The 13,773-nt window shown below is 47.8% G+C and overlaps 1 protein-coding gene across 1 annotated transcript in view; it reads left to right on the forward strand.

Moving 5' to 3' along the window:
• Positions 1–13,773, forward strand: part of SORL1 (sortilin related receptor 1) — a 167,040-nt gene that overhangs the window by 114,955 nt on the left and 38,312 nt on the right. Inside the window, exons 25-30 of the mRNA XM_069554212.1 lie at positions 65–184; positions 6,502–6,627; positions 9,398–9,505; positions 10,642–10,773; positions 11,924–12,055; positions 13,016–13,150. Of these exons, the coding sequence (XP_069410313.1) occupies positions 65–184; positions 6,502–6,627; positions 9,398–9,505; positions 10,642–10,773; positions 11,924–12,055; positions 13,016–13,150 (753 nt within the window). The remainder of the gene's footprint in view (positions 1–64; positions 185–6,501; positions 6,628–9,397; positions 9,506–10,641; positions 10,774–11,923; positions 12,056–13,015; positions 13,151–13,773) is intronic.

Consider the following 13,773-nt stretch of genomic DNA (forward strand, 5'->3'; position numbering starts at 1 on the left):
CGTCAGAGACAGAATTCTGAGAGAGCTTTTGCGCTCACACCCTTGTCTGTGGTCTCACCTGCAGAAATGCACCAGTGTCGGAGTGACGAATACGGCTGCAGCTCTGGCATGTGCATCCGCTCCTCCTGGGTGTGCGATGGGGACAACGACTGCAGGGACTGGTCTGATGAAGCCAACTGCACTGGTCAGTATTTCCTGGCCTCCCTGAGCTGCACTTAACCTGTTCATATAGTGGGCAGCATTACCGCCCTACATGATCACAGAATCAAGTCTCTAAGAAATGGACCTTAGAAACGAAGAGCTGGTCTGTGATCACCTTGTGCCAAAATGTTACCAGCTCTTTGCTTCCTTCATTGAGAAAGTCTTGCTGTGGAAGAATATTAACTGAGCAATGTCATGAGTGATACAGTTGTTTTACATTTTGGCTCAAGTTTATTTTCCTAGGAACAGTAGCAAAGAGTTTACAGACTGGCCCCTGGTCTGGGGCCCATACATTGAGAAGTAGTGAACTAGCTCATGTTTTAGGAGTGGAGCATCAAGATGTTCCCTAAACAGTGAAAACTTAAATTGTGCTTGCACCTGTTTGGGGTAAGATTTCATTAAAGATAAAGTTGGAAACAGCAGGAGACTATGAGAAGAAGGCTGAGTGGTCTGAGATTCTAATTATTCTGCTGGTGTTAGGTTCACTCATGTTCACACCACTATTTTTTGTGAATGAACAAACAAGGGCATGTACATTATGATGGAATCGGGGAGAGCAAGGAGTTGGGGCAGTTGTAGAGGCGGAAAAACAAATCCTACTAGCTGATGAGTAAATTTTCTCTGCACCCTCCTTTAGAAATTGTTGCTCAAGTCTACCTTAAATCCCACCAGTGATGGGGATAACGATGTTTCCTTTCACCCTTTTGTGGCAAGTGAGGGCAGATCTGGTATTTCAGGCTTCCTTTTGCCATCTATTGTTAATGGATCTTCACGCTTGCAAATTAAATCACTTTTCATTCCTTTTTTTTTTCTTAAAGATTTTCTGTTGTTGTGGACCTTTTTTTAAAGTCTTTATTAAATCTGCTACAACACTGCTTCTGTCCCATGTTTTGGTTTTTTGGCCACATGGGATCCTAGTTCCCTGACCAGGGATCAAACCTGCACCTGCTATATTGTAAGGCAAAGTCCTAATCACTGGCCCACCAGGGAAGTGCCTCATTCCCATATCTTAATTGTCCTTACCCCAGCAGTATCCTGGCAGTTCCTACACTGTCTGGCAGCCGGGGGTCTCAGAGCATGCTTCCTGATTTCTAAAAGCAAAAAAGAAAAAAGTAAATCTGCTATTATATCCCGCTCTTGTGGTCTGCTTTGGTTTAGATTTGGTTTGTGAAGGACAGAAATGATCTTTTACTCCTTTCAGTTCAGTCGCTTAGTCGTGTCCAACTCTTTGCGACCCCATGAATCGCAGCACGCCAGGCCTCCCTGTCCATCACCATCTCCCGGAGTTCACTCAGACTCACGTCCATTGAGTCCGTGATGCCATCAAGCCATCTCATCCTCGGTCGTCCCCTTCTCCTCCTGCCCCCAATCCCTCCCAGCATCAGAGTCTTTTCCAATGAGTCAGCTCTTCTCATGAGGTGGCCAAAGTACTGGAGTTTCAGCTTTAGCATCATTCCTTCCAAAGAAATCCCAGGGTTGATCTCCTTCAGAATGGACTGGTTGGATCTCCTTGCAGTCCAAGGGACTCTCAAGAGTCTTCTCCAACACCACAGTTCAAAAGCATCAATTCTTCAGCGCTCAGCCTTCTTCACAGTCCAGCTCTCACATCCATACATGACCACAGGAAAAACCATAGCCTTGACTAGACGGACCTTAGTTGGCAAAGTAATGTCTCTGCTTTTGAATATGCTATCTAGGTTGGTCATAACTTTCCTTCCAAGGAGTAAGTGTCTTTTAATTTCATGGCTGCAGTCACCATCTGCAGTGATTTGGGAGCCCCAAAAAATAAAGTCTGACACTGTTTCCACTGTTTCCCCATCTATTTGCCATGAAGTGATGGGACCGGATGCCATGATCTTAGTTTTCTGAATGTTGAGCTTTAAGCCAACTTTTTCGCTCTCCTCTTTCACTTTCATCAAGAGGCTTTTTAGCTTCTCTTCACTTTCTGCCGTAAGGGTGGTGTCATCTGCATATCTGAGGTTATTGATATTTCTCCCGGCAATCTTGATTCCAGCTTGTGTTTCTTCCAGTCCAGTGTTTCTCGTGATGTACTCTGCATATACTCCTTTATGTTCTCCCAATGCCCAGTTCCGAGAACCTTTGTTGATTGGTCTGTTTTATTTTAGAGGTGACCTTATGTGGCTTTAAGGAATAAATGGACCTACTCAAAGGCCAGGTATATCACACTGGGTGATCTGTGATGTTACCAGATTCCTGCCCACCTCGTAAACTCCCCATCCCTGTGTCCTCTCTGGCACAGTCTTGTTGTGTGCCCCTCTGCTTCTGGAAAGACTGCAGGTATTGCTTTCTTTGAAAGCCTGGCTCGCAGAAGGAGGGATAAACAAGGTCTCGGAAGGAACCGCCATCAGCCCAGAAAGCACACAAGGGCTGTTTGGCAGCTTTGGGTTTGGGTGGATCATTGATTGATAAATTAGAGAGGTGCCTCTGGGCATTTCCATTTGTAAGTTTCTTGATGACTGGACATATTATTAGCACAACCACATTAGTCAAACTTGCGTTTCAGCTGCATGAGCTGGTCTTCCACAGTGAATTAAGAACTTCATTTCTGTTGGTGGGCTGGTCACTGACCCTGGTTTTATCTCTGGTTTCCTCTGGCAGGACTGCGTGGGGAAATGTAGAGTGCCTACACAGCCACTGCAGCCTCATTCCAATGGCTGTGCTTCCAAACCTTTATAAAGGAGATTGTCCATCTTCATCCGTAGATTAGCTGGAGGTGGTATGTGCGCTCATTGTGTGGTTGCTTCGTTTCCTGGCCTAGTAAGTTAGGTCACGTGCAGAGCCGAAGAAATGGGTCAGGGCCTGCTGACTTCCTGTGGGCTTCAGCTCTCATGCATGGTCTGTCCTGGGCCTTTTCGTGGCTCTTCCCCTCCCTTGTTTTGCTTTCCATGGATTTGAGCCTTTTATTCCCCCCTGCATTGATTTGGAACTTAAACATTTCATTTCTGTTTTTTCAGCTGTGGCCCTAGACATCTTTTGCATATTCCTGATATCTTTCCCCCTCCTGGACCTGCCTTGATTCCAGTCTCTGCCCATAATGTCAGTATTGACAAACTCAGTATATATTTAGTATTTTAAAACACGCAGACTTCCCTGGAGGTTGGTCCAGTGGTTGAGACTCCACCTTTCCAATGCAGGGAGCTCGGACTCAATCCCTAGTCGGGGAACTAGGAACCCACGTGCTGCATGGTATGGCCCCCATCGCACCCCCCCCAAATAAAACCGCAAAATACTTCATAGTTTAATTTTACATTTAAAAATCAGGCATCGTTATTATCATTTAGTAACCACACTTATGTATAGGTGCCTACGAGTCAGTCACTTCCCCTTCCTGTGTTCACTGCTTCCTTCCTGTGTTCATCCTTCAGCGTTTTATAGCAGAGTCTGTGAGTCGTAAACTTAAAAGTTTTGTTCCTATAACCATGTCTTTGTTTCGTTCTCAACACTGAAATTGATGCATCTGGTTTTCTAGATTTGTAGTAATTTTTCCTAAGTATTTTGGTGGAATTATTCCATTTCTTTCTGGCCTCTTTTGTGCTGATTTCAATTCTCCTGCCAGATTATCTGTTCCAGTAATAACGGATGTTCTTTTCTCTCTAGTTGCCTTTAGGTTTTTTTACATTTTGTTTGCTGCTCAGTTTCACCTACCTAGGCCTGAAATTATTTTTATTTTTCCTCTTTGTCGTCGTCCTAAAATCTGAGGATTTATATTTTTCATCAGTTCTAGGAAGCTGCAGCCAACTGTCTTTTCTGCTGTGTCTGTTTGCTACTTTGTCTTGTCTTGTTAGCAGCAGCTATCAGCCATTCGCTGGACTTTCTCAATCTGATATTTATGCCTTTGGTTTTTAGATTTTCTGTCTCCTTATGACTCTGAGTTACTTCCTCAGATTTCTCTTCCTGTTCAATAGTCCTCTTTTCAGCTGAATCTAATCTCCTATTTCACACATCCACTGAGCTGTTTTTATTTCCATGACTCTATTTTTTATATCTAGAATTTCTAATTGGTTCTTTTTCAGATTTGCCTTTTATTTTTTACTGTCCTTTATGCTTTATGTTATTTTTTACATTATTAATCATTCAGGTTGTGTTGATACTAACATTTTTTTTCCTCCTTCATTTTGTAAGAGTCCAGTGTTTTATAATAAGGCAGTGCTTGTCACAGTAATTAACTCATCTCTTCTGCCCCGCTTTTATTCGGCTAATGTTTTTGATCAGGGGGATCACAGAGGGTCTTGCTGAGTCAGGAGAGATGTGTTCATGTCAGAGTAAGCCAGAGGATAATGGCCTTTATTAGAAACTCTGATATTCTAATTTCATGATCATTTGCCCCAGTAGCCCTTCTCTTCTTAGGGTCATGATGGACCCTGCTATGCAAAGGATTCTTTTTTATCTGCCTCAAATTCTTTAGTCTGTTTTAAAGTCCATCTCTTTCATCCTTACAGTTAAATATTATCAATTGAACATAGATCATTCATCAGACACTCAGTGTCAGAGAGCTAGTAAGTTGCTCAGAAGACAGAAAAAGAGACTATGTTAAGCATTCCAGCCCTTCCTGGCCATTTGAATGAAATTGTGTAAATTAATTAGTCTTTCTCAGCTCAGCATCAGTGATAGAATCTGGGGATGTCAAACATGCCCTTCAGCGTTGTCCACTTGGAAACTCCATTAGCACTCTGGAATTGTTTTCAGTTGAAATCCATAGGCTGAATAATAGTGAGTATTTCAGTGTGGCAGTGGTTTAGGTGACAGTATCTTTTATGATAGCGAGCAAGGCTTTGGTGAGGAATCTTTTAAAGGGCTATCAGATTTGTAAAACCAATAAATCAGAAGTATTCCAGGCAATGGCTGTTACTGGGGCAAAGCTCATCTAACATGCAGGGACACATTTATTTTTCTTATCAGAGATAAGTATATTTTAGAAAGATATTTAATGGATCCTGACTGCCAATATTGTAAAATACTGAAACTTCCAGTAGATGTATTTGCATGTGACTGGACATAGCATTGGTCTTTGAGGAGCCAACAGACGATGGACCACCTTTTGTTGTAATGTGGTTTGAAAAATCAGAGGCTTTGTATTTCAGACTATCGCCCAAAATAGCCTCAAATGCAGTAGCAATTCTAGAGGGCATTGGAAGCCCATTTTCCCAACCCTTGAGTCACTATTACCAACCATCTCAGCTGAATAGGTAACTGTGGTTTGCACTCAACAGCCCACTTTTGTTTGCTTTGCCTGCTCCTGTCACAAGGACACCCTGTCCACTCGGTTCAACCAAGAGAGCCCGTCTGTCTTGGTTATGTTATTTCAGGCTGGTTGCAAACAAGACCAGCCCTGGCTTGCATTCAGCAGTGAACAGACACAAATTGCTCTCTGCATCAGAGGAGAGAAGGGAAATCTGATGGAGAAGGCGGCCAGTAGTGTTGCTTGGGTTGCAGGCAGATATTATGCATCTGGAATAGTCTCTGACTGAAGTTTTGACATTTTCTAAATGACTTTCAGGTGGCCTCAGTCTGTGTATGCAAATGAGCCTGTTCAGTTATAACAGTGACTGGTTCCCTGGCACTTTAATTTTTTTTCTTTTAATGGTTGTAGAGTCTGCCGTGTCATATTAGCTGGTAGACGTCACTCTTGGCTATCCAGAAAGTTAAGGAATTCTAGGTTTCTGGGCCTGCTTTCTTTGTGATTTTAGATGCATCTTTGGATGGGAGGTTTACCACTTATGAAACTGGGCAGTTCATTTAGAATTATAAAATCAGGCCCTTTCACAACTTACAGGGCTCCTTAGATATCAATGCAGAGGATGACATCAAGGTCCCTACAGTGTTGGGAGCAGGTCTAGGACCCAGAGCCCCGAGCACCCTCTACCTGTTCTTGTCCAGCAGAGTCTGGAGGAGTGAGAAGATTAAGTACCCAAGTGGACTGGAGAAAGCACAGGCTTTGGACTTGGACAGCCCTGGTGCTATTACTTCATTATCTTTGTTACTCTCGGGGACCTTCTGAGAGTCCTAAACCTCGTTCTCATCTATAAGTGGGGAGTAGTCCTGACCTCATAGGTTGCTGTGAAAGTGACCGAGTTTTTAACATGTACATCTGTGCTTGTGTAACACTGATGAACCCCGAGGCTTGAGCTGATGCCCCTTCAGGAGGCTGCATTCTGCCTTTAGGGTAGTCCCCCGTCATACCTGTTAGAACGCGCCTCCTTTGCAGTCAGCTGCTGAGGGTGATGGGGCTGCGGAGGTGAAGGAGGCCTTGACTGTTTTTCTCTCCTGTTTCGTTGGCAGCCATCTATCACACCTGTGAGGCCTCCAACTTCCAGTGTCGAAATGGGCACTGCATCCCCCAGCGCTGGGCGTGTGATGGTGACATGGATTGCCAGGACGGCTCTGACGAGGATCCGGTCAACTGTGGTGAGTGCAGGTGCTTTGGCCCCAACCCGCACGTCTCCCACGTCTGCTGTTCAGAAGGAGGGGCAGCAGATGGGCCAGGAGACGGACCAGAGTCCCCGCTGTGCCTGATGCACGCTAGTGAGCTCGCCCTTGCTGCGTGGCACTGCTGCTCGGTGTGTAGGCCTGGGCTATGTGATTCTAATTATTTATTATTACTGTTTGTTTATTTACTTTTGGCTGCGCTGGGTCTTCGATTGCTTTGCACAGCCTTTCTGTGGTTGTGGCGAGCAGGGGCTGCTCTTTATTATGGTGCATGGGCGTCTCATTACAGTGGCTTCTTTTGTTTTCTGGGGCACAGGCTTTAGGCGTGCGGGTTTCCATAGTTGCTGCCCGTGGCCTCCAGTAATTGTGGCGCACACAGGCATAGTCGTCTTGAGGAATCTTCCCGGACCAGGGATCGGACCCGTGTCCCCTGCATTGGCGGGTGGATTCTTTATCCCTGAGCCATCAGCAAGTCCTGTAATTTTAATTCTTGGGCAAGCAGGTTGCCTCCATGAAAACAAGAAAAGAAATGGGAAACCCACTAACCCACCCGGAACACTAAGTAGGGTCACATTACCAGTGTTCTGCCAGAAATTAGCCAACAGTTTCTGTATAGATGGCATACTTTACGGCTGAGAGGTTGCTGTGATGGTCCCTTGGGAAAATGGATACCCATACTCATAAGCCAGAACTTTTTCAGTGTAGTCGATTTAAAGAAGGATTCTGAGATAGTTAATGGAAATTAAGCATAAAATAGCTGCCGCACAAACATAATGTACAAAATGCTTTTTCACAGCAAATTAAAGACATATTTTACGTTGGCGTATAGCTGACTTACAGTGTTGTGTTAGATTGAGTTGTACAGCAGAGTGATTCTGTTTTGTCATCGTTTAGTCACTAAGTCGTGTCCAGCTCTTTTCAGCTCCATGGACTGTAGCCCATCAAGGCCAATATCCATATTTGCTATTATTTCATACTCACATCCCTAATTTTCATGGAACTGCAGTCGCTGTCTGCATGCTGCTGTGTGTTCTGCTCTTTTCATGGTGTGGTGTTAAAGTTGTTTCCATATATCTGTATTTTTCTGTGGTTAGCATTTTCATGGCAGATGCCCATCCTCTTTGTATTATTGCTGTGACGTAGTTTACTTCGTCGCTCCCTGGTGGCGTAATGTCCATTTTGCCCTGTCATGTGTCATAAAAACTGTTCGTGTCCTTGGAAATGAAGGCTTAGATTTCCCTTGTGATACTACTTCCTGGGGTATATCCCTCCATATGGAAGTGCTGGGTTACAGGTTCCGATCCATTTCCATGATTCTTGTTGTTTCCAGGTTTTATTTCCAAGTGATTATACCGAAAGGATCTCCATTAGTAACATTGGATGGTTCCCTAAGCCTCTCTTGATTTTTATCTTTTGACTTGAGTGAGTGATAACTTGTCTTGTACAATTTAAATTGTATACTTTTGAAAAGCCTTCTTATGCTGAAATCTATTTCCCCATCTCGTGGTACTCATTCACTGTTTCTGTTTTGATGTCCTTTGAACAATGTCCTGGGGATGATGACTTTTTACAGGATTAAAACGCATTTTCTTGCCTTATCCCTGATCCTCCTGAAAGTATTCTGCCAAGAGTTGGGTTTACAACTGACCTACTAGAAGTGATTCTTAAGCCAAATGTCTGGAGTTGCTTTCTGGTCAGGAGAATGGATGACCTAGTACTAAAAGTTCTACACCAACTGCAAAACCTAAGACTCTTAACATTTATGGGGCTTTGGTTTAGAATTCCTGAAGAAATAAAATGGTGAGTGATGTAAGAGAGCTTAAAAACCCCAGGGTCTATAAAATCAGGGTTCATGTCCTCTTTGTTTCCATCTAATTGGTGCTTTCATTTTACTTTTTGTAAAAAAAAATGTTTTGAGTAGGTAGCACATTCACATGGTTCACAATGGAAAAGTATAAGGAGATTAAACAGTAAGTGTTTTTCTCCCATCTGCCAGTTTCCCCGCTTTGCTGTGTATCCTTTCAGAATATTTTTGTGCATACATGCAAATTTAAATTTATGACATGTACTTGTCCTATTTTTACACATGTAGCATGCCATGCTGGAGAAGGCAGTGGCACCCCACTGCAGTACTCTTGCCTGGAAAATCCATGGTCGGAGGAGCCTGGTAGGCTGCAGACCATGGGGTCACTAAGAGTTGGACACGTCTGAGCGACTTCACTTTCACTTTTCTTTTTCATGCATTGGAGAAGGAAATGGCAACCCACTCCAGTGTTCTTGCCTGGAGAATCGCAGGGACGGGGGAGCCTGGTGGGCTGCTGTCTATGGGGTTGCACAGAGTCGGACACAACGGAAGCGACTTAGCAGCAGCAGCAGCGTGCCGTGCACGTTTTTGGTACCTTGGTTTTTCAGATAACTGTCTGTCTAGGACATGTGTTCATCGAGTGCTTCTTCAGTCTCTCTATACCAGTCTGGTGTTCCTGTGTACAGTAGCATTTCACAGTCCCCTGCGGATGGATCCATAGGTGGCTTTCAGTCTATTACAAACAGTGCTGCAGTGAATAAGCTGGTTCCTCTGTTATTTTTCACTCATGTGGGTAGATTACATTCTTGGGTCAGAGTATGTGTGTATCTGTAATTGTGATAGCCCTCCATAGGGAGACACACATGTGGGTGTAAATATCTGTGCCACGGTGATGTGAATGTCTGCCTGTCTCCTCATTCTGCTGCTCCTTGAACCGCTTTCCAGAGAAGAAGTGCAATGGGTTCCGCTGCTCGAACGGCACCTGCATCCCATCCAGCAAACACTGTGACGGTCTGCACGACTGCTCGGATGGCTCGGACGAACAGCACTGTGGTGAGCTAAATCCTCTCCTCCCCTGGTACCTGCCTGCGTCAGGTCCCGCATTGCCAGGACCCTGAGAGGGGTGGAGGCAGAGAGGCATGGCTTGGGTGAAGGAGAGGAAGCAGGGGGCCGTGGAGGGTGACCGTGGAATTAGGTCAGGGTCCACGATCATCACTGTTCAGCTGCAGTATGTCCTGCGAATGGACCAGTGATCTGGAATTGGACACTTATTTCTCCTCCTTCATTGGTTTTGCTAGTTGCTGATTATCACTCGGCTAACAGTTTTAGGCACAGTGACTTTGTATGCTGTGTTTTCTTTGGACCCAGAAAGGTAGTCTGGGGTCAGTGGTGCTCATCCTTGGGAAAAGCAAGCTGGAGATCCAAGGATGAGTTAGTGTGGCAATTCAGGCATAAAGGCCACCTTCTTCCCATGTCTTCACGTGGCCTCTTTGCCTGCATGTCTGGTGCTAGAAGGACACTGCTCCTATAGATCCTTTTAACCTTAGCTACCTCCCTTAACCTGGATTTCCTCTTTAAAGCTCTATCAGGGAACTTCCTTGGAAATCCAGTGGTGAAGACTCTGCTGCCAGTGCGAGAGGCATAGGTTCAGTCCCTGGTCGGGGAACTAAGATCCCACATGGCATGTGACACAGCCAAAAAAAAATTAATTAAAAAAAGTACTGCCCTTTCTCCAGATCCAGTCACATTGGAGATTAAGGCTTCAACATATAAATTGGTGGCAGGTACAGTTCAGTGGGTAACATCGATCCTTCATAGCAGGGGATTGCCAGGCCCCATATTCGAGAGTCGGTGTTATGTCGATAGTGGTTAAGATCGTGGCCTGTGATGTCAGGCAGCTCTGGGTTTCAGTTTTGGCTCCACCCTCATCAGTCGTGTGCTCTTGGCAAAATACATAATGTTGCCGTCCCCTGTGCTTCATTTGGGAAACAGGACAGTAAAACCTCTCATCATGTTGTGCTGGGAGCTTAATGAGGTCCTGAAGCTCAGGGTTTGCTCAAAGCTTGTGGTTGGTGGTGGTGCCCATTACCTCCTGAATTGCGCGTCCGGTCAGAGCGTGTCCTGCCGTGGCCCACGAGGTCCCCAGCTCCAGGGGCTCACGGCCCCTTCCCCTCGCTGGTCCCTTTCAGAGCCCCTGTGTACTCGCTTCATGGACTTCGTGTGTAAGAACCGCCAGCAGTGCCTCTTCCAGTCCATGGTCTGTGACGGCATCATCCAGTGCCGGGACGGCTCTGACGAGGACCCGGAGTTCGCAGGATGCTGTGAGTCGGGGGCGCTGGAGAGACTCGGGGTGGGCCACCCTGGGCATGTGCCTCCATCCAGTTTTCAGGTCTCCACTGAGGGTCCAGACTTGCGTTTTCAATGAAAGGCTCACCTTGGTTGCTTTGGAAGCCTGCTTGTTAGTTTTCGGTGCACAGCTCAAGGCGGGGATCAAGGTTGACAGTGGTCTTGGCCCACGTGTCACCTCCTTCCACAGCCTTTCTTGTGCCCCCGGAGTGGCCCCCTCACCTCGCCGCAGTGTCTGTACCCCACTCACCTCCACTCTGCACAGTGCAGTTATTTTGTGGCCTGCCCCCACCCCCCCCACCAGCTAGCCTCCTCTGTGTGTGCCCGAGAGCAGGTCCTTGTCTCGTTCACGGCTGCAGCCCTGTCCCCAAGACTGCCCTGCCTGCATGATAGTGGGGACTTGCATCAGTCTGCTTGGTCTCCCCAAACGAAGGACCATAGTCTAGGGGGTTAATCACAGTTCTGGGGGCTGCAGATCAGAGGTTAAGGTGTCGGCAGGGTTGGTTTCCTCTGAGGCGCCTCTCCTTGGCTTGTAAATGGCCATCCTCTGTCTTCACTTACTCTGTTTATGAGAACACCCGTCCTGTTAGATTAGGGCTCCATCCTAATGTAATGACCTCACGTTAGCTTAATTACCCCTTTAAAGACGTTATCTGCAGATGTTGTTGCAGTCTGAGTTGCTGGGGACCAGGAGAGGGCGATGGCACCCGACTCTGGTACTCTTGCCTGGAAAATCCCATGGATGGAGGAGCCTGGTGGGCTGCAGTCAATGGGGTTGCAAAGAGTTGGGCACGCAAAGAGTTGGGCACGACTGAGCAACTTCCCTTTCACTTTGATGCATTGGAGAGGGAAATGGCAACCCACTCCAGTGTTCTTGCTTGGAGAATCCCAGGGACAGGGAGCCTGGTGGGCTGCCGTCTATGGGGTCACACAGAGTCGGACACTACTGAAGTGACTTAGTAGCAGCAGCAGTAGGCCTTTGACTTGCTTTCGAGGAATCCTCCAGCTGCGCCATCTCTTGGTGGAGGCCCTTTGTTCTTGCCTCTTATTTCCAAACAACAGTGCCATGTTGAGCTCTCCAGTGTGGAAGTAATCTGGACTGACTTATGTTGATTCCTTCCCTAGCCCGAGACCCCGAGTTCCACAAGGTATGTGACGAGTTCAGCTTCCAGTGTCAGAACGGAGTGTGCATCAGTTTGATCTGGAAGTGTGATGGGATGGATGACTGCGGCGATGACTCCGACGAAGCCAACTGTGGTAAGGAGACCTCAGCTCTGCCCCTGGGCATCCCAGGCTCCAGGTCACACAATGCTTGGCTTTGCCTTCTCCCTCTTCAGCCATAATTCCTTCCAGGTCTTGAATCTGCATGTAACAAATTGAGTCTTAAAGTGAGAACCTACCCCCTAGCAGAGATTGGTTGGTTGGTTTAGTCACTGAGTCATGCCCAACTCTTAGCAACCCTGTGGACTGTAGCTCACCAGCCTCCTCTGTCCGTGGGATATTCTGGGCAAGAATACTGGAGTGGGTTGCCATTTCCTTCTCTACCAGCAGAGGTTAGGGTGTATTTATTCTCTTTCTCCAGTTGGGAAGTTGACATTGTATATAAGGAACATGGTAGAGGAGTTATGGTAAATATTTTAGAGTATATTTCCCCCACCCCCTACATGTTACAGATGTCACAGCATGATGGAATCATTGTTACTGTTGGGTTATCATCAATAGTTAGGTCATTCCTTCAGTAGACTATCAAAATTCAAACTTGGGTATCAGGACTTCCCTGGTGGTCCAGTGGCTAAGACTCTGTGCTCCCAACGCAGGGGTCCAGGTTTCATCCCTGGTCAGGGAACGAGGTCCCACATGCCTCAAGTAAGAGTTTGCATAAGATTAGAACTATAAGATCCCATGTGCTGCAGCTAAGACCTGGTGCAGACACATAAATAAGTAAAATAATAAAAGGATAAATATAAAAAAACCTACTTGGGTGTCATTTGCAAGATGTAGAAGCATAGGAGACTATGGCCTCGGGTCCAGGGAGGCAAGGTTTTGTCCAGTTTGTGGATATGCTCTTGGTCTCCCTCTGGTCCTGGGAGCTGCCTCGTCCTTCTCTGGGGGGGTCCCGCGGGCTGCCCTGGGGCTTGGGTGAGGAGCCTGTGGGTCCTTGGAGGCCTCTGTTCACGCCGTGCAGGCCGTAAACTGACCCTGCGGTTCATCCCCCAGAAAACCCCACCGAGGCCCCCAGCTGCTCCCGCTACTTCCAGTTCCGGTGCGAGAACCGGCGCTGCATCCCCAGCAGGTGGAAATGCGACCGGGAGAACGACTGCGGGGACTGGTCTGACGAGAAGGGCTGCGGAGGTGAGGGTCGGGGGCTGGTCTGACGAGAAGGGCTGCGGAGGTGAGGGCCGGGGGCTGGTCTGACGAGAAGGGCTGCGGAGGTGAGGGCCGGGGGCTGGTCTGACGAGGGGGACCGCGGAGGTGAGGGCCGGGGGCTGGTCTGACGAGGGGGACTGCGGAGGTGAGGGTCGGGGGCTGGTCTGACGAGAAGGACTGCGGAGGTGAGGGTCGGGGGCTGGTCTGACGAGAGGGACCGCGGAGGTGAGGGTCGGGGGCTGGTCTGACGAGAAGGACCGCGGAGGTGAGGGTCGGGGGCTGGTCTGACGAGAAGGACTGCGGAGGTGAGGGTCGGGGGCTGGTCTGACGAGAGGGACCGCGGAGGTGAGGGCCGGGGGCTGGTCTGACGAGGGGGACTGCGGAGGTGAGGGTCGGGGGCTGGTCTGACGAGAAGGACTGCGGAGGTGAGGGTCGGGGGCTGGTCTGACGAGGGGGACCGCGGAGGTGAGGGTCGGGGGCTGGTCTGACGAGGGGGACCGCGGAGGTGAGGGTCGGGGGCTGGTCTGACGAGGGGGACCGCGGAGGTGAGGGTCGGGGGCTGGTCTGACGAGAGGGACCGCGGAGGTGAGGGCCGGGGGCTGGTCTGA

This window comes from Ovis canadensis, chromosome 15 (genome assembly GCF_042477335.2).
Source record: "Ovis canadensis isolate MfBH-ARS-UI-01 breed Bighorn chromosome 15, ARS-UI_OviCan_v2, whole genome shotgun sequence".
In the NCBI taxonomy this organism is placed as follows: Eukaryota; Metazoa; Chordata; class Mammalia; order Artiodactyla; family Bovidae; genus Ovis; species Ovis canadensis.